Here is a 26,989-nt window from a genome sequence, read left to right as displayed (position 1 = left end):
GGGGCAGACAATCAAGACCGGAGGGGAAACACACAGGAAGTGAAGCGATCTGAAACCAGAGGAGAGGCAAGTTTCACAATAAAACAGGAAACAAGAAACATAACAGAAAGAAACAAAAGGGATGTATCAGAAAGTTACATGCAGAAGTAATTCAACTTCAACGCCATTGTCTGCCTGTGACTTTGAGAAATTAGACTTAAAACTAATAAAAAAATTAGAAAAATAAGAATGCATATACGTCATATATGAGATACTTTCTCGCAATTTTGACTTAGCATCTCGTAATTACGATATTATATTATGACTTAATATTATATTTCATCATTTTGACGTTTTTGTGGGGCAGAAACAGACTTCCATATGTTTACATGTATATTAAAAGTTTGATTTTAATCTGACAAACACTGTCATTTGTTTTGTTTTTGCTAATGCACTATAAATATACTGACTGTCTTATAGAACCACACTTTGTCACAGAGAAGTGAACATACAAAATACAAAAGTCCAACTGTTAAAAGCGTGTTTGAATTGGTTTTCCCCTCATATCACGTTATTGCTTATTTGAACCTTTAAAGTAAGCACATTAAAGGAGTGTGTGATAGCGTGTGTACTTGCTTTCGTCAGTTTACTGCTGTAGGCAGCACACGTGTGAAGTCACCACAACAAAGTCTTCCTCAGATCTGCAGCCACATCTAAAGTCTCAGTTCCTGAATGAGCTTGTTGTCTCTTTAATGTGAGCAGAATACGAGAACTCGTGGTTTTGTTACCTTGTTTGATTGATGTGCCTCAAATGTACGTAACATGTTGAGATCAGAGCGCGGGCACCGACGCAAAGGTCACGCAGTGTTAGTTTGAGATGACACCAGAGGACAACCAGGACATGACGAGGAGACAGACAGACAGACAGGTGAATGATGTTTGTCACTCAGACCTGCTGCTTCATCATCTGCCTTAACAACGCGCAGACATGAGGAGGGAGAGACGAAAGCAAAGCAATACAAAACCTTGAGCAGATGTTTCTCTGTGCCTGATGCTGCTCATGTGGAGACCGTCTGTTTCTCTCCAGCAACAACAAACTGCTAATCTCATTTTCTCCCCTTATTCATGAGTCGATATCAACTGGAAACAACGTGAAAATGCTGATTCTGCACTCTGCCTCAAATCTAATACACTGAATATAAGTCTTATCCTTAATCTGAATAGTAATGGCAGCCAAGTTAGTGATGTTTGTTACTTTCTTAAGGACAAAATGTCAATAAAAGACATTCTTATAATCTAACAAGGAATATTGTCACAGAACTCACTCAGCGAAAATGCCTCTGAATCTCTAAATATTACAATGAAATTAGTTTCTAGTAAATAAATTCTCCTAAATATGGTGTATATTATACGAATGTTCCATTATGGAATGAACAAAAATGAATAATGAATAAATAAATGTAGAAATGATGACTGAGCAGCTGTCTTCGAATTGTAATTGTAATTATTATTTTTTTTCTATGTTCTTCACCTTCATGTTTTCATCCCTGTATTTCACGTGTGGTGATTCTCCGTCCACACATGAAATAATCTGCAGTGAATACTTAACTGGAATGATATTGTAAGCGATGTTTTACAGTCAATCTGTAATCTGGTCATAAATACACACAGAAATATGTAAATAAATAAATGGAGAAACTACATTTTCATCATCAAAGTGCATAAACATTTATTCACCCGTGTGTTTATTTTATTTCTACACGTATTGAGTGATTTATCCCTGCATCATGTATTTGCTCTTTCTAAATGAGGCCGTTATAATCCCTGATAATTGCATCTCCAGCACAAGAGCATTTAGAAAATGATACGTTTGACCACTGAGGTCTTTTTGCAGAGAAGACAAGAGTATAAATACCAGGAGAGAACAGAGTGTGTGATCATTCAGCCGCACAGCTGCAAGCCCCAGAGCTTATCATCCAAATCCATGTGTGCCCTCTGTAGGCAGCAGTGAGACCAGATTATCTTTAAATCTGTTGCTAAATGTAAACACACACACACAAAAAAGAGTATAACTCTGGTTTTGTGCACCAGGAGAGGACATAGAGTCTGGTGAAGGTTGGACACAGACATTACATATGATGACATCAGGCAAGATATCATCAGTTATAGCAATGCATCTTAATAATCTGCTCCCTGTAAAGTACACAAACACACACACACACACACACACACGGCGACTGTGATACTTGCTGTGTTAGGCACATACATCTGGAAGTGAGCGGCACTTTACTGAATATGTAAATGCTCTGGAAGGTAATTAAACATAAACATTGTGCATTTCTGAGCAACTGCTTGTTTGACAAACACACACAAACACACACAGCAGCACACACACACACACCAATGGATATAGGATGGACCTCCTCAAGGCCAGCTGGTTGTAGTTTATAGAGGAACTTTGACCCCTGAGATCTCTGGACTTCTCCACCAAGCTTGACGTGAGTGCGGTGTAACGACCCAGAGGAGAGAGACACACACTTGAGACACAGAAGGGTGGGAAAGGTTACGATGCAGCACATACTTGTTCTCCCTCTCAAGTGACGCGCAGAAACATCTGTGCATTTGGTAACAGCGATTTTTCTCTAATGTGATCATCGGCGTGATCTCGTTTCCTTCACTTGGGAGCCACTTTATTACATTCTCTTATGCAAAATGTCAACCCTGGGGTATGCACACATACCTGCCACTTTATTAGGTACACCTGTTCAACTGCTTGGAAACACAGATATCTAACCACTGAGCTTTAGAATGAAGAAAGTGACTTTGAACTTGTAGTTGTTGTCTAGTGTTGGCCACAAAAAAGAGTCACTATCTAGTGAACAGCAGTTGGGCAGCCCATAGCCAAGTGGAAAGGGAACTTGGTTTGTAACCTAAGGGTTTGAGTCCCTTACCAAGTCAAAGGCTAGGGTACCCCTGAGCAAGTTACCCAATCCCCACTGATCATTGTTAATTAGACACTCTAAACTGTCAGTCCCAAACCCAGATAAATGGAAGGGTTGCTTCACAAAGGGCATCAGGCATAAAAATCTCAAATAAACAGATTATCTGCCGTGTTGACCCCTAGAGAGGAAGAAGCTGAAAGAGTAAATAAATAAAAATCCAGTGAGCAGCAGTTCTCTGGGAGAAATTGCATTTTTGCTGCCAGAGGTCAGAGGAAAATGACCCGGCTGATTCAAAATGACAGAAAGTAACTCAAATAACCAGTCATTAGGAGCATGGTATGCAGAAAACGTTCTCTGAACTGAACACAAACATGTAAAAACTTGACATACATGGGTTACAACAGCTGAAGGCTGTCCTGACTCTTAATTAGGCGTCCTGTGTACCTAATAAAGTGGCAGGTTTGTGTACGTGCAGATGTGCACTCACTGTTTCATAGAGACTGTTCCTGCAGCATCTACAGATACAACGAAACAGATTCAGTGTATCCACAATCATGATGAGAGTTCCATGTGCGTTTTCAGCTCACAGGACACAATTTTAAATGGATGCAAAGCCCCGTTCAAAAGGGGTGTGTTCAAAACCCCTATGTGAGGTGGGGGACATCGGCACAGAGCCCACAGGGTCTCGCAGCCTGTGTGAGCACGTCTACCTCAGTCTGGTTCAAAAACCCTGACTCACCACAGACTGAGGTGCTACACAAACACAGAGAGCTCTTTCTTCCATATACTGTTCAATTCTTCACACAGGTTTCACAGAGACGCAGCTGCTGGAACAGACGTTCACCTCAACGTTTTCTGTACATCTGGAAGAGAAATATATTAAACGCCAACAAAGAAGAACATTCAGACATTCTGTCCCAAAAACAAACTGCTCCTACTCAGGTTTCTCTTTGGTGGAAGTGCTCCCCCTGGTGACCCAGACAGGAAGTAAGAGAGTAAGACAAAATGTGACAACGGTGAATGTTTCCATATCAAAGTTTATTGCTGACATGCATGTAGAGATCTGATGAAGTAGAAAAATATGCTTTTTATACAAACATGTTTTCATCTGTACAATTATGCAGTTTTCTGTATCTAGACGCCCATGACTGACCAAGCAGCTTACAACACATCATCCCACTGGGTTTGAACTACACCACATTTCTTATCCTACACTAGGTTTCCAGTTGAAACGGTCAGTAATATATTGGTCATGTACCAATGGCTTAACTGTAAATCAGACAAGAAAAATAGAATCCTTCTGAAACTGATAGAATTTAGACTTTCCATTCAAATTCGGGGTTTGTTGGGGGGGGGGGGGGGGGGTGTATAATAAATAAATTCTCGCACTGGTTTTTATTTTTAGGACCCAAACGAGTTGAATTATCGGCATCTTCTACCTCCGGCGCACACACTTGCGAGTTCTAAATCATGCAACAGTCACGTGTTTTACACAGTTGAACCTCACACTACTTTCCATGCTTTTCAGCTCACATTGCAGTCTGACAATGTGACAACGTGTCAAAACCAACATTGAATGTGGTACAATTCACTAGCTAGAATGTGACCAAACACTTTTTCTTTATGGTGTGTGTGTGTGTGTGGGTGTGTGTGGGGGGGGGGGGGGCACAGATAAAAACATCGACATCAGGGGTCAAACTGAACCTCCGGTTACTAATCTGTCATGGATGATGGCGTTAAGACATTTCCACGGACGATCACTTTGTTAGCATTCAGCGATGGCTTCAGTGTTCATGAAAATAAAATGGAAAAAAACAAAACACCCTCCCGATGGACGACCTAGACTACTACAATACTGCCGTATACCTATGGAATTCACATTGAGGTGGGAGAAAGCAGACAAGCTCTCTTTACATATTATTTTAGCCTCCAGATGTGGTGGTCGACGGCCAACGTGGCCCATAAACGCACGTCAATCAGCGTGTGTTGAAACAGCGTTGGTATCTCACTGGGTGGAACTACTGTACATACAATATGACTGGCACAGTCGTGACGGAGCATTATTTACATACTGACCAGAGTGCAGTCTTAAGAGGGGTGGGGGGAGGAAAACAAAACAAAAACATCACAAAAACAAAAACCTCCTGTGAATCAAGATAACGTGTGAGTTTCATTCGGTTAAAAATAGATCTATGCAAATGTCAGTCTTATTATTAGTGTAGCTTAATTTGACCACAGAAAAATGACTCCAGAACCCAAACGAGAGAGAGGAAAAAAAACAAAAGATGCTACTTGTTCATGAATGTGGCTGGGAGGATTGCAGATTAGATTAAATTAGGTGAAAGAATAGAGCTAATGTTAGAGCCAACGACACTTCTTAAAGCTGTGAGAACAGATGTGGAGCCTGTTTCACCGGCATCGCTAACACAAGATAGACACATATCCTCGTTTTCAAAACGACGAACTGTGAAACAAGCACCAGTGGTTTAGAGGTCAGGTGGGTGAGTGGGCGTTCGTCTACACTAGTGAATAAATAAATCAACGAGAAAATTACAAAAAGGGGAAACAAAAAAAAAAAACAAAGCAGATTTGACAACATTTGAAATATTCCAGAGCCTATGTTCATGCAATCGGTTTGAATATAAATAGAAAGAAATCTAGAGAATCTGAAGCAGGTACCAATACACAAAGGCAAGTTGCAGTGTACAGATGCCTAACAGTCACTGGTTTGTAGCTTTGCCATGGTTTGAAGAAACACTTTCAATAAGAGAGAGCGAGAGAGAGATGGAATATTACAGTATGGACTGCCAGCACAGCAGCTGCTCTCTCCCTAACACACATGTACAAGTTGAACTGGAGAGGCAGCGCGGGAATGGCAACCCATCCGCAACATTTCCTGATCTTAAGAGAGCGTCCATGATCATCGATAAAATGTTTTTTGTTTTTGTTTGTTTGTTATTTTAAGTCGACTCTGGTTTTTCACAGTGTCTGCCGCTGAGGCAGGCCAGAGACGGGAACACAAAGAGTGGAGAAGCTTACAGCGTTTAACAGCCCCACACACACACTCTCTCTCTCTCACACACACACACACGCACACGCACACACACACGCACACACTTATGGATACTGCAGACATTTTAAAGTGTAGAATGATGGTTCACATTCATACTGAACAACACTTGTCCCCCCCACCCCACCCCCCCAAAAAAAAAAAGATTTGTCTTGATGATGTTGAGAAACAGGGAAGATGGAATCCCTGGAAGTCATGTGATTCTGAATGAGGATTACTGTGGGTACCAGTTTCCTTGGCTGAGAGTCATTTTAAGACATGTTTCTTTTTGGCAACAGAGACATGACCGTGCCTAATCTTCACTATAATGGCACTGAGGAAGCGTTACCATTAACTTGCCTTGGCAGCGAGGAGCCGACAGTTTCTCCCCCCCCCCTTCATTCAGTTCTTGGCATTGTGACTTCCAGGTACCTCACACTAGCTGCCTAGATGCTAAAAAATAGTTATTTTCCACAGGGGCAAAAGCAAAAGCAGGAGACAATGCATTCTGTAAAGATCAAAGAATGTTTGTACTTTGATATCCGATATCTTTAAAGCAAGGTTAGGGATAAAATGCTACGTATTATGGTAATTTGATAAAAAAGCTTATTCAGATTTTTTTCGAAACCACTGTTTAAAAAAAAAAGAAAAAAAAAAGGTTTCAGAGCACCGTCACTCTGACGGAAAACATTAATGCTTTATATCACTGGTAGCATCAAGACTCCATTGTTACAATCCCTTGTCTCAGAACAGTGAGCATGGTTTACCAACAGAGAAGAGAGACAGAGAGGTAGATTGATTCTGAAGTCAGACTCTAGATCAAAACAGAAGAGAGGAAGGAGTGGAAAGAAGAGGGTGGGATGGAGGTATAGAGAGGTGATTGTTGTGATCTGGTGATCTTACTTGAGGCAATAACATTAACCACTGGGAAGAGAAATGGGTTGCTACATGATTCTGGTCCTGTATTGCTCAGGAGATCCAGAGTTGATGGGTAAAGTGTTACAGTATGGGGACCCTGGAGGTGGAGCAAGAGCAGGAGGAGGAGGAGGAGGAGGAGGAGGGATATGGGATTAAATTGTCTCTTCAACACTTGAGGCAGAGCCTTGTGTTAGCCCACTTGTGAGACTGTGCCATCAGGTTTAATTGCACAGTGTGATCTGACTTGTGGGTGACCTGAGGGCAAAGAACCTTTGGTTCATATCCTCCTCCAGGCCTTTCCATGTTTCACTAGAGGATCCAGGCATGAGGAGTCGAGTTCTGGTTTGGCAGTTTGTTCTTGTGGCCTCCTCATGACCTGCTCCAACTAGCTCGCCCCAAAAGCCCACCTTTGGGATTCTGGGCACCTGTGTCCCTGGTTCAGGGGAGGGGGGGTGGGATATTCAAGTTCAGCTTCTCCTCTGTCCTCTCTGGACTCCACAGGTGTCCTTAACTCCCTGAGGAGACCAGAGCGGCTAGGATGGGGGGGGGGTGGCTGGAGACTACTTCCGGAGGAAACGTTGTGCCAGGATGGCAGCGTCCAGCGGGCTGACGGGCTGGGCGTCGTGGCCCAGACGCCTCACGGGTGGAATGCTGCCAAACTGACGCTTGGTGAGAAAGCTCTTGGCCTCGTGGATAGTGTTCTTCTCTTCAGCCAACAGCAGCTGCTGCCGCATGTAGTTCTCAAACTCGTACTGCGACGACTCTTCTATCACCTTGGCCTGAGGGAAGAAATCATATTCTGTTCAGTGAGCTGCTGCAGCATCTGGGCCCGGTGACATTAACTTGACCTTCAAGCGCAGATGTATTTTAATTCCAATGTTTTTGATGTAATGTTGACATTTTCTCTGCCTCTGTAAAGTAATTGAATTGCCTTGTGTAAGAATGCTGCTGTATATGAATTACTTTAAACCACATCCACTGTTTCACATTAATACATCGAGTCAAGACTAAAATGATCAGTTATGTGTGAGATTTCTCAACCTGGATGAATCTGATTAAAAACAGATGATTAACACCATCCTCAGCGCTGATGGTTGTTCTCCACCTTTTACCTTTACCTCACCTCTTTTTTTTACTCCCCCCTTCTATTAAATGTGACAACACAAACTCACAGGAAACAAAATAAGGGTCAGTGTTATAGTCATAGCTATTGCGTATCTTCTACTTTGAACTTGACAGCCAGTGAACAGTTTCTAGGCATTAATGAAATCCATTACAGTAAAGTATGAAGTAAATAAAGTTGAAAAAAGAAAGGTTTGCTAAAGACCTTCGTGGCTAACGGCTATGCTGTCGTCCAGAGGATAACTGTGCCTCTTAGTTTTGTGCCAAAAATGAAGCACACGAAGAAGAATTTAGCATTTCTACATCCTTCACTGAGCCATTTTACCCAGGAGTGAACAGCAGCTAAACACATTCTCATAGGCTTTTGCCCAGTGGGGATGGAGTATTATCATCAAGTGTCAATTCTTTATCTCAAGTATCTCTATTCTAGTCGTTATAGGTGTTTATCTGATCATTTACCTCTTGCAGATGTTCTGGGTGATTGATCTGGTCATCAATATCTGGCACCACCTGCAGAGGGCCACTCAATGATGAAACAGATTGCCTGTCGTTGGAAAAACACAGCGATAATGATTAAAAAATCCACAGTCATTTATTGGAAGCACTTTTGTAGTAGTTTTTCTGACAGCCAGCAGGGGGAGCAATTACCATGAGGCAATGATGGCACTGAGCGACTCCAGCACCTCTCCTGCAGTCAGCCTCTGCTGTGGATCCAGCACCAGCAGCTTTCGGATCAGGCACACTGTGTTCTCTGACACACGGCCGTCCCTGTGAGGGGGGGAGGGGACGGGGGGGATGGAAAGAGGGGCAAGTTTTCTTATTAGTGAAACGCAACTAAAGTAATGTGAATAATCAAGTGTACCGATCTCTGTCTCACTCTGTTAATACTTTGCATGTAAGGATTTAAAATCTATAAGCTTTGATTTGATTGATTCTTTTTGCTTTATGGGGAAATCTGCAAATATCACAGAGAATGAATGGATAAAATATTATTCAGTGCAAACTGTGCTTTTTGGGGTCAGTGTCAGATGATATTGACCAAGAGGTGACGGACACAGTCATCAGTTGGTCACAGGCAGGGTCCAAAAATCTGGAAGTGGTCCAAGACTTTTGGATCCCAGTGTACACAAATAATCCTTTTATTTTTATCATCAACATTAGCTTGTGAGCTGTGTTGTTCCCTCCCTCCCTCCCTCCCTACAGACAGATATTGCGATTTGTTTAAAAACATGTGCAGCATTGCCGAAATTCAACATTGTATGAGTGAAAGTTCAATTCAAATTTAAGTTTACATGTTATGACACAATTTTCATGTGACCTGTTAAATTAAGGGAAGTGATTAAGTTTTGTTTAACCATTTCCTTTTTCAGTGCACACCAGATACCATCATATTGTCAACTACTCTACTGCATAGCACATATCTTAAAAGGTCACATGCCCTGAGATGGGTTCATATTGTGTGCTTTGTATACTATTTTATACAAAATATGACCGATAAATTGAGAAGTTAGTCCTGAGAGAACAAGAGAGGGGTACTAATCAACACGGTACCGAAACCGATCGTGCACTCACTCTGGGATGGAGTACTCTGCAGCCTTGATTTTGCGGAAGAGCTCTTGAGGTATGCTGTCATAAAAGGGAAACTGGCCATATAGCATTGTGAAGAGGACCACACCAAGAGCCCACATGTCGCTGGGTTTCCCACGGTACGGCCGACCTAGAAAAAGGAACACGAGAGGATGACGATACTTGTGTGACACTTAGAAACGCAGATTCAAATCAACATTTTCTACAGTGCAAAGCTTTTTGGCCCCGTGTGACTCAGTGAGGGTTGATAAACCCTTTTTATAAGTTCAACTCCTGGCAAACCACCAGGGTCTAATGATTAACACGATGTGCAAAACAAACACAAGCAATGACAGCGTATCCATTATATTTTTTCACGAAATTTACAGCACACTGCTGGCTTTTAAAATGAGAGAAGTGTTTTTATAATTAACCCTGAGCCACTAAATCAGCCGTGGAGCTGGTGAGGGTGGAGCATCACGGCTGTGCATGACCATAGGCAGTGTTATTACAGCCAGGCAGGCGGCAGCAACAACAGCAGCAGGCAATTATGTTACAGCTTGTGAGACACGCACGCATGTACACACACATACACACACACAGGCGGGGGGAGGGGAGGGGAAGGGGGCAGATGGGAGTAGCTTCCCTTCAGTGAGTCATCAGAGTGTGAGTCACTGAAGCTCTATTTAATTGTGTGCCTGTCACGTTATGCTGATATACACGCCCAGGGTTTTTTCCTCTACAGTTTTGAGTGTCTGGAGGTGAATGATAATTGGTTGAAATAAATCTTCTCAGTCTTGTTCCCTGTCCAGGATGTTCCTTTCGGAGACCAGTCATTAAACGGACAGCACTGGGGTCAGCCGTGGAAGTGCATGCACTAGCATCAGCTTGATGGGGTGCATTGTTGCTTTGGGGAAAACAAGCATTGTGCAGCTGAGCAAACAACCACTATTTCACACAAAGGGGGAAGCAACAGCCTCTGCAGACACCAAACGTGAGAAAATGCGACATCACCATGTAAACACAAAACGAAAGAAAAAAAACACAACCTATTCCCAGCTCTCGACAGTGTGTGATTGCAACATAACCTCTATGTTGTTGCCTAATAACTGGAGAAATCAAAGACTGACAGCAAGATGTTATGCAATGGTCAATGAAACAGTCACAGGACCCAGTCTGGACCCCAACTCTGATCGGAATGGCATTAACTACTGAGGTGATCTGATCACAAGTGTTCAAAATAAACATATGAATGAACTAGATCATGATGACTCAAACTCAAAGGTTGTGTCACAATAAACACTGCATGAAAAACACTTAGAGATAACACATGAAGGTTAGTGTATCTGTTGTTATGCTGTCAACTTAACGATTGAATTTCTTTCTGGCCAAGAGAATAGCACAGTGAGCGAAAACATGATAGGGATTAATATAAACATGAACTGATGTCGTTTTTCTATCACATCACACTGTAACCATCAGTTTAATCACAATGAAAAAGGCGTCCATTGCAACTTTAAAAGGTCTTCTGCATTCAGAAGTCTCAGGCAAGTGTACTCTAGATGCGGGCGAGACGCAGCAGCAGCAGCAGCAACGATGCACACGCCACGCACCCAGTGGGGACCAGGCATAACAGAACTATGCACAAAAATAAACTACAGCTGGTCGGCCTGAATATGCTCAGGAATAACTCCACTCTGCTTGAAAACGCAAGAGGAATTGAAACAAATCAAACTAAGCGGGAAAGTGCATCGCTGCCCCCCCCCCCCCTTTAGTCATTGCAAAATTGTTTATTTGCATATACAGCAGAGCAGGAGCGTGAGGAAATTAATTAGTCAACATTACATTTTACTACTTCATTATGAATAACAAAACAAGTAAAGGGTCAATTGATAGAATCAACTGGCCTTCAAAAACCAAGATGATAGTCTAAATCAAATCTATTCAATCAAACCAAAGTTCAGGTAATCCTCTAGGGTCATTTAAAATAAAATGCAATATACTGTTCACTGTTCACTTGTGTTACAGTCCACCAAGATGCACGTTACTGTTGTATGAGCAGATAATGAGTAAGGATTTCCCAAGTGTGGCCAGGTGGGAATTCCCTTTTAAAATAAGGTGTGACTGTTGGACTGTCAGCTTTACAATGTGACAACTCTGAGTGATACAGAGTTGTCACTCAAAGGCTGAATGCTGGAAAAACAAACGTCATTATACACACCATCAGGAAAGCACCTTGTTTTGATGCATATTCTGTCATTTAAAATACAGGGTTGTTGTTTTTTTTCCTCTTACCACTTAATACATCAGGGCTAATGTAGGCTGGGCTTCCTCTCTGGTCTTTCAGCAGGTCGTCTTCACTCACCAGGTGTTTTCCCAGGCAGAAGTTGGTAATAGTGATTCGGTGAGTCCTACAAGCAAACACAAACAAGCAAACGCACCTGATCAACACCTGACTTTGGATTAGAGAATCCCTTTTGACACAAACAATGAGCCAAGTATTTCCTCCTTCTAAACGAGTTGCTTGGAACTTTCTATTTAACATGATGAAACCACGATGTTCAGAGTGTGAGTCATTGCACTAATTGCCCAGAGCATGAAGTCGTTTTTAAAATAATTTAATGCTTCACTTCATCTCATAACTGCCAGATGCACAATGGCATATGCACACCCAGTCTCCCATGACCTTAGACTTTAATTACTTTAGTTTGATTCAATACAATATTCCTCATCTTGTGTTTCGCATCAACAAAATTTAATAAAAATCCGTCCAAAATATTTGTTTCAAGCACGTTAACGGTTGCTGGTTAAACTTTAGTCTTGATAAACATCTTAATTGTACAGAATGTGCATGTAAGGTGACAAAAAGGTATACAATAACTTTGCAAGACACTTCAATAAATGCATTTAGTGATTTCTTTGGCCTCAGGCTTCTGTCAGTGCTTGGTTGCTTTTCTTACAGCAGTAACTGTAGAACTTGTTGGCATAGCAAACGTGAAATTCCTCCGAACTGCTGATCCTTTTTTTTTTAAGCCTCCCCTGTGCTATGTTAACTGGCAGAACAAATACACAGGCACACTGCTGACATATGATACAAAACACACAAGCAACAGGCTAATGGAATGATTATTAAATAAATAGATCAGCCATACTGTGGTCCATACCAGACACAGCTGTAACGCAGTATTCAGTATTATGCCATTGGTTCCCAACCTTCTAGAAACCAATCTGGCTCAGGCATGCAACCCCCCCTGAGCACCTGTGCGTTAAACCGTCATAGACAGTCTTTTTTTCCCACATGCATAAATAATGAGTGGTGAGTCTCTGAAACGCTTAATCAAATTAAAGTAATAATTATCACTCATCTCTTATTCTGTACATGCTTGTCCTGGTGCTCTTAAACATGAAGGGATCTAACTGTGGATTTTACAGTAACACAACCCGTGACTGCTGCTGCGGTTCCGTCGTCTTCACCTGCACCAGTAAACTGTTGATACTACTGCTGATTCAGCTCAGTCACAATAAACCGTAAAGCCACTCAGTACTCACACATGACTGTGTGTCATCTTTGTCACAGTTCTTAAGTTTAAGAGCATTCTGGGACTTTTCTTTCCTCCCCTTCTCTCCATACTGCGAATGCACAATTAGAACAGCTGTTTAAGCAGAACAAATGGCTTTTGGAATGAATCTAAGTTTTATATCTGGTTCTGACACGTTGGCTGGAATGTTTTATTTTGACATCTCTCTGGGCATTTACGTCACATACACTTCACATGCCTGTAAATCAGGGGAAAGGTGCAGTGACCATGTCCCAGCTGCTTACACTGTAGCAGGAAGTGAGATTTCTGATACATGTCATCTCAGCACTCTGCACATTTCGATTGAGCTGATAGATCTGCTGTCAGATTGTCCAGCGCAGATCCACCTTGCAAAACATCTGCTCTTCTGATTCTTGTTAGTTTTGAACTTTGAAAAAGGCTATTTCTGTCTTGTCATAACAAACTGGTTGGATCCTCATGAGTCAGAGGTGGGGCCGACTTTAGTGCATGAACCCAATTTCCCAAAATAAGTCTTCTGATGTTTTGTTTTGTCCGAACACTAACTCATGGGAACACAGACTTTGACTCTTACAAACTCACGTAAAACAATAGTAGTACTGTATTTCATCCTCAATCATCTGGTGACCTGCAGAAATGATCCCAAACCCTAATCTCTTCCTCTTGAACAACTATGATTCAGTGCCGATAAATCGATAATTGAAAAAATAAATAAATAAAAACATCTCTTCTGAAAAGTCAGTTCCAGTTGATGTATGAATGATGTGAAAATCAGCCGAGTGATTCACAGACAGCTGATTTCTGCAGAATCGCTCTCTCTCTCTGCTGTTTCTTTAGGACAACACGGCTCTATAGTCACATCTCACCAAAAACTTTTCTTGTTATCATTACTTTGCTGAACTTGCATAAAGTTTAAATAGAAAAAAATACAATACACAATGCAAGAGGGAAACCGCATATATATGTGCAGACATTGTTGTTTCAGCGAGGACTTCTGCAGCTCAATCAACCACAGATGAGATGACTCACTTTTGTCACGAGAGTCTTAAAAGTCCAAAGCTCTGTGCATGAACAGTGTACTGCAAATTCATTTATTTTCAATGCACTTCAACCTTCACATGTTCTTTTTGTACAATCCTCGTGAAGTCCCGATGTAAGTGCAAGACTCATCATAAAGTAAGTTTATTGATGACCAAAATCAGCACTTCAGCCAAACAAGACACACTGGCACATGTCTGACAAGAACCAAAGCTCTAAGCAGCAGCGTTTGATTGATTTAGTTTCTGTGGAAACAAAGACTTCTCTCTGAGTCATCAAGGTAAACTTATTTTGCTTGTGGCAGAAACCTAACTGTATTAAAACCGAAGGATGGGACTTTCAGTTTGTTCTATATCACAGTGAGAAAGAAAATTAAAAAAAAGAAGCCGCAAATTGACAAACATATGAGTCAACCTGTGGCTTGGGATAATTGCCTTGATGACTAAGCTTGTATGGTGATGGACTGACAAAGAAATAAAATTCGTAAAGATTTAAAATACATGGACAAACTTGCAACTTCAAGAGCAATCAGATTTTTTTCACATGCTGAGCCTGCACGAAAGAAAACGCCATCAAAAGCACGAATGCACACAAAAATCAGCCACGGTCTGGTGCCTGAGTCCTCTCTAGATCACGCTTCTCACCCACATCCTCTTTTTAAAATGTCTGAGGTCAACAGCTTCCCTTATTCTCTCTCACTTTCACACCCTGCTCCATCACACACACACACACACACACACAGCTCCCATTACAGTGTCTGGAGCCAATTCCTGTCAAACACTCAGCATCAGCCTTTCAACCTAATGCTCCAAGCTCACTCTTCCCTTTTGAACATTCAGTCCAAATAATTTGCAGCTACTTATGTGATTCAGCTGCTTCCACGGCTTTTGTGGTGCAAGTCTCTATAACCATATAGTGGCCTTGAGTTGTGTCAAAGGCTGAGCCAGAGGAACTGAGTGTGATGCTTCAAGGACCCTTGACATAAAAGCTTCCTTTATGAAGCAGTCTGTCCTTTTGTCAGTGTGCATCACGACCCGGGTCTCTATTCTTGCACCGGAGATTGTGTAAATGAAAATTGCATGTTTCCCTTATGAGGCAAGTGTCCCAGAGGGTTTGGAGAGAGACCGCATCATCTCCGCTTCCTGGTCATGTGACCCCGGGTAAGTCAGGAAAACAGAAACCCAATGCACCCCCCCATGTCATTCTGCTGAAAATACACCAGCTGATGAGAAAGGGGGGTCAACTGCAGGGCAAGTTCTGAGATGGGGGCGCTTCATATGTGAGAAATGTTACAAACTGATGATTTATAGGTTTGTACTTTACCTAAGCTTCAGTGCAGCTCAACTTTCATACTAGAATACTAATAAAAGAGTTTTTATTGCCATTATGCTGTACTATGAATGCCCCTTAAGCAATATAATAACAATGTAAAATTGATGACATTGTGCTGGCTTTGTATGAGGAAATCGCATTATTCTTACATCAACTGCCAAGCTTGTTGATGGCATTTCCCAGAGTTATGACAAGCAGAAGGAGAGGGAATTTTCTGGGTTTGGTTTGCCTCTACATTGACCGTGTCTTTCCCATACTGACTGGACAGATAGAGGGTGGAGTTGGCAGAGGAAAACGTGCGTGCAAGCAAAGCATGATGCATAAAAGGAGGAGGGCAAAACAACGAGGATTGGAGTGTAAAAGAAAACAAGAGAAAAAGCAGGGAAGAGGGTAAAAAAATGATGACTTGTGTTTGTGCACTGTGTGCATGACATCCATTGCGGTGTGAGTCAGCTCTGAGCTATGGGGCCTTTGGCAGGCCTCTCCTTTGTCTCCAGTTGGGACGGAGTGTTCTGCCTGTCTGCTCCTACCCACCACCCTCCTCCCCTGGCCAAAACACTCTCCTGTTTCATCACCACCACCATCATCATCAATACTACTACTACTGTTGCTGCTGCTGCTACTGTTGCTACTGCTGCTGCAGGTGGTGTTGGGGGCAGTGGGCACCGGTGCCCGAGATGAAAAGCATGTATGAGATAAAAGGATAAGCCAGGGAGGTTTCATCTCAAAGCACCTACTCAGACATGCAGATTATATGCAAGTCACCAAAACGTCTGTGGGACAACTCCATGATTATACTCAAGTGTGACGCAACCTCAGAGGGTGTTTGGATGGAGGTGAGACCGTAGGTGTAGTGTGTGTATCGGTGTTAGTCATATTCTTCCAAATCAAAAGACTGTGGGATGATGAGTCTCCAAGAATGTGTGTGTGTGTGTGTGTGTTGTTGTTCACGGGCAACATTTTACAGGAACGGTGCAAAATCTAGCCATATTTCTTTGAAACAGAGCAAATAGCAGTTCTCTTACCGCTAGAATGATTGACTTTTACCCCCCTGGATACACACACACAATCCATCTCATACACCGAGTGTGTATGGTGTTTGAACAGAGCTCTACGGATAGGTAGCTCTCCTTTAGTGCAAGGCCCATCTGGATCTGCGACCTGGAGGTGTACTCAACAGGGTTTGGGGTGTTTTATAACAGCTCCTGTTCCCCCATGCCAAACACTCTCCAACTGAGAAGATAACACAGGCATATTCCCTGCCCTGTTCTGCACAACTGTCCAGTTTACCTTCTAGCAATACAAACATGAGGGATGAATCATCAGCTTTTACTCAACACACAAGCAGTGACCCACAGTCAGGCGCAAGAGAACCAGATTTACGTTGCTGTGACTGATCTCACTCTTGGTCAGAGAATGTGAACTCCAAATGCACACTAGATCCTGGTTGCTAGGGGCCAGCTGAGGCTTCTCAGACATGTGAGCAGAGACAGAATTACTTACTGGCAGGCTAAAATGACATGAGCCCATATAATGAGGGGACTGTAGGCAGCAAAAGGACTGACGTGAGAAGAGTTTTATCTTACCGTTTGTTCAGCACCATATTTCCCAGCTTTAGGTCTCTGTGCACAATGTTTTTCTGTCAGCAGGAAAAAGAGAAGAAAGAAAATGTCATGTCAGTCCAAGTGAATCACTGGTATAAAAAAAAAAAAATGTTTCTAGGAGTGGCACGGGGGAAATGAGTAATCAGAAAGTATGTGCCACTTCTAAACAAAACAATTTCTTCAACAGTTGACAAAAACACTGTAGTATCCAAGCTTTCTGCAATTCTGAGAAATACACCAGTGGGATCAGCAGGAATGTGTTTAACTGGGCATTCAATCCCACCTTTTTCCAAATCAGCTTCAACTCCAATTAGCATTGGGTTAGGGGAGTTGGGATAAGCGAGGGAACGCAAGCCCCGAGTGAACGTACTGATTACTTCTTGACGTCATTTGCAGTGAGGTTTTTTTTAACGTTTTCTTCTACCTCCAACTCATTTTGTTTGCAGTGCATCATGAAGCCAATTCACTCTCGGGGTCACTTCTTCCCATTCATGCTACTACTTATATTACGCGACACGCCGTGCCAATGAAGATATTTAGATATCTTAGTGTTAAAAGCTAAGCTAATAACAAAGTCTGCAGATTTGTTCATTACTTTGCAATATATGGTGCAGTAATAAAAATACTTATTCACACCACTTTTATATGCTTTAGTGTCATGATGTCTGCTTGTGTCTTCTTTTGATAGACAGCATGGATGCAGACCCACTGCTGGTAATTCAAGCTAATTGCCTCTCATAGCACATTCACAAAAGCCAGGGTATACCCACTGATTTTAGCGTCAAAGACTATAGAAGGCTATGCATTTAGTTTTTTTTGTACATACATAACGCCAACCTAAACTCACCTTATGAAGGGCCTCCACCACACGCACCACATCGTAGAAGATGACAATGGCCTCGCGCTCGCTTAGCCGCTTCTCTTTTATAACGTAATGCTGGAGGTTTATTAGATCTGCCGTCTTGTCACTAAAGTCATGAGCACATAGACAGTCCAGCACCAGGCAGATCCGCTTCTTCATCTTGCGCACTTTGTTGGCCTCCATGTCCTCTACAATTTCATAGGCTCGGTCCTGAGGAAGCAGAAAACAACAAACAGCGGCGCATGTGATAAACGACCAGCAGCTCAGGAAGGCATTCGCTTTTCTTCATTTCACATTACGTCATTGACACAGTCAGTCGATAAAAGTCGAGACATAAATATGTGAATGCAGCAAACTCAATGGATTCTTATTACCGAGCAAGCTGATTCATTCAGCTAAGAAATACATAGATTGAAGCAGGGCAGAGGCTATCAATCAACAGCCTGTAGGTATCCGATATGAATAAGACATTACTCCTACACACTGGGTGGTGGAGGGGGAATAACAAAGGTCAATGCTCTTTCTCCATCTCCAGTCTTATCAGAGTCACCACGTATTATTGATTACTGTATCAGGTTGTCAGTGTTTTTCTTAGATGCAGTCGGCACCTCTGAAAGCATACATTATTAACCGGGTTGTCTCACAATGGAGACGCACTATAATAATCCAATCAATATTAAAGGCCTAAATGAATCTGAGTGCATGGCTCAATGTTGCTATTTTGAGAGCAGCTGCAGAATGAAACAGACAGGAAGTGAAAGAGAGACAAAGGAGGAAAACACAAAGAGGGGGGAGAGAGAGAGAGATGGAGGGAGGGCAAATGGAACGATAACAAAGTTAGAGGATGAGCTAGATGGGAAGACAGGTGAGGGAGGGGAGGCTCACTGAGAAAGGATACAACTACTGTGTGAAGAGAAAGTGTCTGCTGATGTATATGGCTATTAATGGTCGTCTCACTTCTCTATTGAAAAACCCTGATAAGAATAACATAAGCAGCTGGCTGGAGTAATGACAGGCATACCTCCAGAACTATTACAGAGCTGATGATAGCAAACTTTTTATTGTACTACCATAATTCTGAAGTGAATAGAAATTAACTGACAGTTCACCACAGTGAACCACACAATGCAATCAGGAGTCGCTGCCTAAATGAAGACATTTTATCCGACTGACTCTTGATTGTTTCAGCGGACGCACTGACCACCTCGATATCTTCTGCTTCCACTGTGCAGTAAAAGTAAATTCAAAACCTCTTCATCCTCAAATCCATAATTATTCAATTATGAAAATTAAATTAAATGCAGGACAAATATGGATACAAATTAACAGGCTGGCGGCACGTAACAGGATGATATAATGTAAACTGGCAACTAAAAGAGCTGGATTGAGGTGTGTTACATGGAGATGATTGAAACAATTAGTCAGAGCATAAATTTAAATTGTTGTTTTGTCAAGCAAGAAGCGAGGATAAATCAGGTTTAATAAATCATATAGTGCAAGGAGCTAATCTTTGGCACCATTTTAATTATTCGACTGGCGATGTATGAAACACCCGTCAATACAAATGTAACTGCCAAATGTAGGCAGGCCTGAGTCTACCTGAAAGAGGCCATGGTGGTGGACGACCCCATCCTGGTTGTGCAGTAGAGACAGGAGGGAATACTCTGTGTGCAACAGCATCTTCCCCTGCCTCTCCTCCTGAGTCTCGCCCGCAGAATCCACTCGCTCCTCCAGCGTCAGGATCTGCCGAAACCCCACATAAGAACAGAGCAAACATTTAGGAGGTCACAAGACAACTCATACAGGATCAGAGAGCGGAAGGAGTGCTTTAACCATTTAGTGTGTGGCTAATCTCCAGTCCCACAAGTGAACTTTTTAATGAGTGGAGACGTCACATTGACTTACATCTGCTTAGCATTTGACAAGAGGCAACAACCTGTGGAAGGGAGACTGCAAAGCAGAAAAGCAGCTTTGAAAAATGGTGGCTCATATACCAATGTGAAGGAAACAAGCTGTGCAGCAGACACTGAGGCGCTGTAGTCACGGGTGGTGGGGGGGGTCATGCACTGACTCACTACATGGTCGTGAGGGTTAAAAGTTGACATTCCAGGTGGGGCACTACCTTCCTCCCCTCCATAGCCCTTCTCTTTCTACGAGCCTGTCCTTGTGTAACAGACATTGGATAGCCCCTATAAACACGTTGCCAAGCTGAGGTTTTGTTGTTTGCGTGCGACTCGAAGAGGGGAGCCATAAAGCGAACACCAAAAAGAGGGTCAAAGGTTCACATGTCTGCTGGAACATCATAGCTTTGTTTTTCAGATATGCTCATGGTTTTATTCAAGCATGTGCTTAACTCACAGGGTTTGAGAGGGATAAAAAAAAAAACATACTTACTTTGAGCTGATAGAAGTCATCTGTACCGTCTTTTCGGGCCAGACACTGCACTATGCTGGGCACTGGTGAGTTGCCCAGGCGAGGCCCTGCAAGGATAAGAGAAGGAACAGCTGCATGACCAAAAGGCAGGCAACATGCCGGAGTGCTGTCTGTCTCACTGCAACTCATTAAAGGCTTCATGTGCACGATCCCATTAACACCCCAAGTGTAATGTTTTCTTTGGCACTTTGCAGTGCAAATAGTGGAGGAGGTTGTGTAGTAGAAAACATAAAAGACTGCAAGTATGAAAGAAAGAAATATATTTTTCCAGTGGGAGGAAATAACCCTGCTCCGCCATAGACTCGGACCTTTCTGGTCGATGTCATGGGGATCAGCAAAATTCTTAGCATTCTTTCCTCAGGCGAGCGTACACACAGAGACACCCCACGACTCTCACTTTCAGAGATGTAAATACCTGCCTACTGATTTCCTGCACACATGTTTAAGCTACACTTTCACACAAAAAAATGCAACCTCAGCCACACATGCTACTACTTTGGGGGGGTTTGAGCAAACACTGGTAGCGTTCCTTACCAAGGATGAAGGGCCCGGCTCTCTTGGCGTTACTACCGGATATCCCAGGACATTGCAGTTTGCTGGCCCTGCCTGATGACTCTCCAGCCCCCCTCTCCGACAAACGCCGCTTGGACATACTGGAGCTCTATGGGGGAATAAATCAGATTAGCACACAGGGTAAAGATAGTCAGGATAAAAGATGAATGCATACATGCAAGTACAATGACGCAAAGTTTCAGTTTCAGATGATATAAACAACACGGCGAGCTTCAGCCACCACTTTTTCTTTTTTTTTTTAAATTAGGCCATCTAAAAATAAAGACTTCACCTAGAGCTTTAACAGCAGTCCTCCGGGCTGGCAGGGGGCAAATTGATTAGCGAACAGAAGCAAGAGAAGTTAAACTTAAAGGCAGCTCCTCCCAGACTATTTTAAATATCCCTCCCACACATTTACCAACACCTCAGTGTGAATGTGAGGCCATTACAGCTCCATTCAGAATGATGGCTTTTGGTGTCGAGGGTGACACCTCAGAGTCAATCCCCACCCCCCCACAGTAAAAATGCAAACGTGCCACAATCTGTAATTTAAATGCAAAATGTTTTCATATGAATGCATTCAACTAGCAGACAATTCTTACAACATAGGCATTTTAATTCAAATGTTAGCAATAGACCGCACATTGCTCTATCTTTTTTCCTACTGCAGTAGACGTGGATTTCCAAAAATCCTTCTGTTAATCTGCACATTTTATCTGAAAATCTGTACAGCCGGCTTATCTACGCAGACCTTCCTCTGAAAGGACAAGCAACAGGGAACAAAAAACACCAAGGAACCAGATTCACATGCTGGAACAACCAGTGACACATCATCATTACACAAAATACTTTAACCGCCACAGCAGATCTACCTCCCAGAACTCGGCGAGCTAGAGGTATGCTTTGTTTACTGATACCAAGTTCCTTTGTGATGAAATCTCATTGGTTTCTCGTAACAGGGAAGTGGAGCCTTGAACCGAGAGGAATGATTCACCCTTCTGTCATCCCAAGTTTCCATTGGACAGAGAAGTCTTAAATGTCCAGGTGATGACGCCAATAAGCGTTTGAAATGCTCTCAAGCTTCTGACAAGCACACCATGTCAAATGAGGAAGAGTTCATGAAAAAAAAATACAAAAATATCTCAACAAGAATGTAGGCCCAAAACAGGAAACAAAAAGTGACATATGTGCAGGGTAATGTCTATGACTGCTAGCTGTGGTGTGCATATTTAAGCCAGCTATACAAGAGAGATGATTCACACCAATAACATCTCACTGCATACACTGCAAACTTAAAGCGGTCGCTAAATACACCAGACTCCTCTGTTAAATGATGATATTTTAGACATGTCCTTGCTAAATGTTGGAGGTTAACCCACATTTTCAGGATTGTTAAGTCTTTTGAACTGATCTACAGGTCGGCATTGTTCACTTTGATTCTTGTGTCGGACTTCTTGCTCATGGCTCTTCCTGTGACGGCACTCTGACCAATCAGTGGATGGCAGTCTGACAACGTCACGCATAGTATCAGCTCAGCTCACTTGGAACCTCGCCTGAGCAGGTACTAAAAAAACAACCAGGTACTATCACTAATGGAAAAGCAAAATAACCATGCCGTGCTGAAGGAGTCACGCTAGTGGAAAAGTGCCATATGACATACCTTTGTATCAATTCAATACACATTTTTACCTGCGTAAAAACTTGTCTTGCAAGCTTAAAATAAATCCTCAAATCAGCAACGATATCCAAATCATCGCCAATATCTAATAATTGCTACTTTTTAGTTATGCTGCTCACAAAAAGACAAACAACCAAAAACACAACCTTTGTAATAACATTACATCATCTTCTCGTTACAAAACGAATCGTGTGCCACTCGCCAGTTGGCGTTTTTGGGCAGAGCGGAGGCTGGACAGTTGGCAGTCAGTATGGGCTGGTATGAATTCTCACTTCCATGAGGCTTTTTGTGATCCCAGACAGCAGACAGTGTCATCATCGTGTCTCTCGCCCATCTGTCTCCATCTCCGCTAGTCATCACCCACCGAGTCTGATGAGCTGAGGTTTTCTGAGTGCATTTATGACACAAGCCAGAGTGACACCAAGTCATGCTGCCAATAGTAAGAGAGCATCTTACTCCAGAGCACGGAAGACAACAGACACTCACCGAGTGTTGCTATTCAAACGGCTCTGGGGAAGGAAATTGTTTCAACGCTTTTCATTCAGCAGCCAAAATGGCTGGCAAAATCAACTATACACATACTGTGGAACTGCCACATAAATGTTTAAATATATTGCACTTTGATTGCTGTTGCATGAGTAAAACAAAGGACATATACCCATACATTTCTACAGAAGTGATGAGTGATTACAGCTGCATAAGACACATTCTGATGCATGCACACTGGACTTAAAAATACAAGACTGACTCATTGACAAAAAGTGCACCCAAGGCTACTCCTCTACCTACTAAACACCAGCTGTAGTGCTGCGAAGCCAAACCCAGACGCATCTAAAAACCAAAAGGTTAATGCCACCGAAGAATGCACGTTGACCTGAATGACATCAGCGCAATGACAGCGCACAGCTATCCTTTTCTGTCACTGCCGTGCCTCTCTGCATAGCCAGTGATCTGGCAGGCAAGGCAGCCTGTGACTGTACCAGAGGGACGACAAGAACAGATACCGCCTCTGAATCATATCACACAAAAAGAGGAGAGACACGCTGCTGGTGCCCACGGGAAATGTGGGCTCCCTAAATAGTATCAGAACAAAACAACCAAGTAGGTGTCTCAAGATCCACCCACCAAAACTCCAAGCTACTTGTCTGGCTCTGCAAGAACTTAACTGACAACGTTTTTTGTCACGACCGAATAATCCATCATCCATGAAATGTAAGGCATGGTGTAAAGTGTCAATCTGTGTTTGTCAGACATCAAAATAACGTCCTCAATTCAACTAAATATAGTTAACCGTCATTAATAAGGAGCAAAGAAACAAGAATATAATCGTATTAAAATGTCAAAATGGGAGGGGTTGTTTTTCCTGGTATGAGCCAGAAACTTTCTCACTCTAAACATTTAAAAAAATAATTTAGAAGTAATTGGTTAATAATCAATTACTTGATTAATAATTGCATCCCTATTTAATTACAAATAAGACTGCAACAATTTAATCCACTGGAGTGTAAAAATAAACATAAGATCAGACTTTCAGCTTTTTCAAATGTGACATTTTCTACTGCAAAACAAACAAAATTGCTTGTGGACATAACATTTGAGAAAGTCCTCATTTTGAGTTTTGGGGAAATATAGAGCATCATTTTATGCCAAAGTCTTATACGGAATGGACAAAACAATGTACTGCTTTACTGTGGAATTATTGACAGACTAAGACATAGTGAAAATAATTGTTAGTTGGAGCCTTAATGGCAAACATCAAGGTAGTATCGAGATGGACAAAAGAACAAAAGGCACATTTAAGCAGGTGGTTAGAGTTAAGGTCAGATTATTATGACCCTGATCAATGGATCCACAAATAGAAAAAACATCAAAGTAAGGACAAAAAGCTACAGCAACCAGAAGGTCATACTCGTTTCAGTCATGCTGCTTGACTGACATGTCAATCAGTCATGTGAGGCAGCATGCGGCACACACACACACACACACAACCTAAAACTGCAGCTGTTTACTACACTATTGAAATAACACTATCCCTGACTGCAGCCACAAGGTCACCTTATAAGATCACTTGACGATAAAAAGACAAAAACAAAAAAGTAAGTAATTACAAAGACACACAGTCATGTCACACATTGTTTGGTGCCATTTTGCGACCACAAGGTCTGGACACAGTGTTCACTTCTGGCAGCGAAGCGAGACGTGCAGTGCAGTAAAACGCTGACGTTATGCCTTTTTCAACTCGTGCAACAGAGACCACTCCAAGAACAGCGAATAACTACAATACCTAGGTGCTAATGTGCTTTAACCCACAGCAATTACTATTTAATCACCCCCGAGACGTTCAATAATACACACATTAGATCTCATTGCACAGCATATGCGTGTTGGAGAAAGTGTGTGACTAAGGTGGCTATTTTAAACTAACTAGCCAAACGCAGACGCTTTCGTAAACGCGGATTATGGCGTATATTAAGATAATAAAATGGGCTAAAGTGCAGATACAAACTTGGTTGAAAGCTGAGTGAATTCCTGAGCTAAAGCCGCCGCTGCTGCTGCTGCAGCTTCAGGCACACCGGGGCCACACAAAGAGGGACACACAACAAGGAGTTGCTCATCCGAAGCAAACTACACGAAGCAGCATTTACTTAGCTTAATGCTCCGTTTGTGTCTATGTTTCGATGCCAGAGAGGTTACGGTGTGACTGCTGGTCAGTGACACTGGGTAACGCCGAGCTGCATGCTACACGGGGCAGCCGGGAGGCCATTTAAACAAAGTAGGCAACACTACAGCTGGCTAGCTGTGCCAGAAAGCTAGATATCGACGTAGTCGCCGCTGCGCTTACCTCGAACCGAAACCGCCGGGTAAAGTCTGTCTCTTCTCCTTATAACGTGGACATTTCTTTGGGTAAACGCTGCGGTGAGTGTGCGGGGTACTCTCTCTAACGCAGCACACACTACAGAGAATTCGGCTTCGAGGAGAGCTCAGCTTCTGTTGCCGAAATGAGCAATTAAAGCTAAGCCTCCGCTCCTCGCTGATCGCATCTTTCCACAGCGACAGCGCCACCTGACAACGGAAATGACGCACACAGACTTATTTGATTGACATCCGCGCCCGACCAATGACAGCACACGTCTGCTTTTTTCTCTTCCTCGTAAATGGTTTTTCACTGATGATGAAATCCTTCTGGTTAATAAAAGTTGCTAAATGAAACGGCATTACGTCATAGTTGACTGTGCGGGGGAAACTCAGCACATGCAATTTCAATTTGTTGTGCTCGCAAAAGTCAGTTTGGGCAAATGATGTGATTTTATCGCAGCTTATTTGTTACTAATTGTGTTGTGTGCATATAAACATCACACCCTCATGCATCAGGTTGGATTTAAAAATGAGCCCCACAACTTCTTACATTTGTGAAAATGTTGTCAAATTTTCTACTGACACTTGTTTTTTTGCACAATTAAGCAACAATTTGTGGTCAGATTTGAAATACACTTATATTAGAGGGTATAGTTCATTATTATTGGAGGTTGCTTTTTAAATCATTTTCCAATTGGGGGAAACTACATACCCTCACATATTTCTGTGCAGGCTTGGCAGGAGACGACCATTAAAATTAATTGATTTAAAGGTCCAGTTTGAAACATTTCAGAAGGGGTTAGTTTGATATGTTTATAATAGCTATACAATAAAACAAGTTAAATACGCCCTTTTTATGTAATTCAGTCCTTGCTGTATGGAGGCCACTTGTGTGCCACGTTTATAAAGCAGCAGTCTGAATGGAAAGAGTTGAAGCTTATGATACAGGGAGAGTAACATCCTCCCTGGTATGTGAAGGCCACCGCAGGTCCATGATGCACCTGCGAGGAATCCTGTTTGTTACAACCTGCAGTGTCACCATTACATGTCACCGGTTTCGTCATCGCAAACACAAAACCTCCTCCTGTCTGAATGATTTGCCTTCTACTCGATCATCATCATCATCATCACTCTGCTGATTCATTTCAATGTGCAATTTCATCACTCTCACAAACTATCATAGTTGTGGATATGTGTTAAGAATATGCCTTCTTTATGCTGAAGCTCACCTTTTATATTATTCGATTTAGTTTCTGTACATAATCCACTTATGTCATATCTCACTGTATTCTTTTCTATTTGTCTTGTTTGAGATGTTGTGTCTAAACTGCATTAAAGGGGTAATTCTTCAGGAAGAATTTCAGCAGAGTGACATTAACGCTGAGTAAATGTTCCTTCTCTCAGTTTAGACTCGCTGAATAACCTGACATTCCTCCCACTGGTGCCAGTTTCAAACCAGTGGGCAGGTGTCACAGACAGAGAGGCCCATTTAAATGGCAAA

The 26,989-nt window shown here is 42.3% G+C and overlaps 1 protein-coding gene across 1 annotated transcript; it reads right to left on the bottom strand.

Annotated features, from left to right (window-relative positions):
• Positions 1-3,940: 3,940 nt before the first annotated feature.
• stk40 (serine/threonine kinase 40) lies at positions 3,941-25,702 on the bottom strand. Its single transcript, XM_058647809.1, has 11 exons — positions 25,475-25,702; positions 20,937-21,063; positions 20,364-20,449; positions 19,569-19,712; positions 17,955-18,179; positions 17,090-17,142; positions 11,872-11,987; positions 9,583-9,727; positions 8,659-8,778; positions 8,470-8,554; positions 3,941-7,667 (listed from the first exon to the last, which is right to left on the bottom strand). Exons 2-11 carry the CDS (start codon positions 21,052-21,054, stop codon positions 7,449-7,451), a joined length of 1,311 nt encoding a protein of 436 aa, XP_058503792.1. The 5' UTR covers positions 21,055-21,063; positions 25,475-25,702; the 3' UTR covers positions 3,941-7,448.
• Between the last annotated feature and the right edge of the window lie 1,287 nt (positions 25,703-26,989).

This window comes from Solea solea, chromosome 13, assembly GCF_958295425.1.
Source record: "Solea solea chromosome 13, fSolSol10.1, whole genome shotgun sequence".
Taxonomy (NCBI): domain Eukaryota; kingdom Metazoa; phylum Chordata; class Actinopteri; order Pleuronectiformes; family Soleidae; genus Solea; species Solea solea.
Note: the sequence above shows the minus strand (reverse complement) of the source record. Positions and strands in the feature narration are given on the sequence as shown.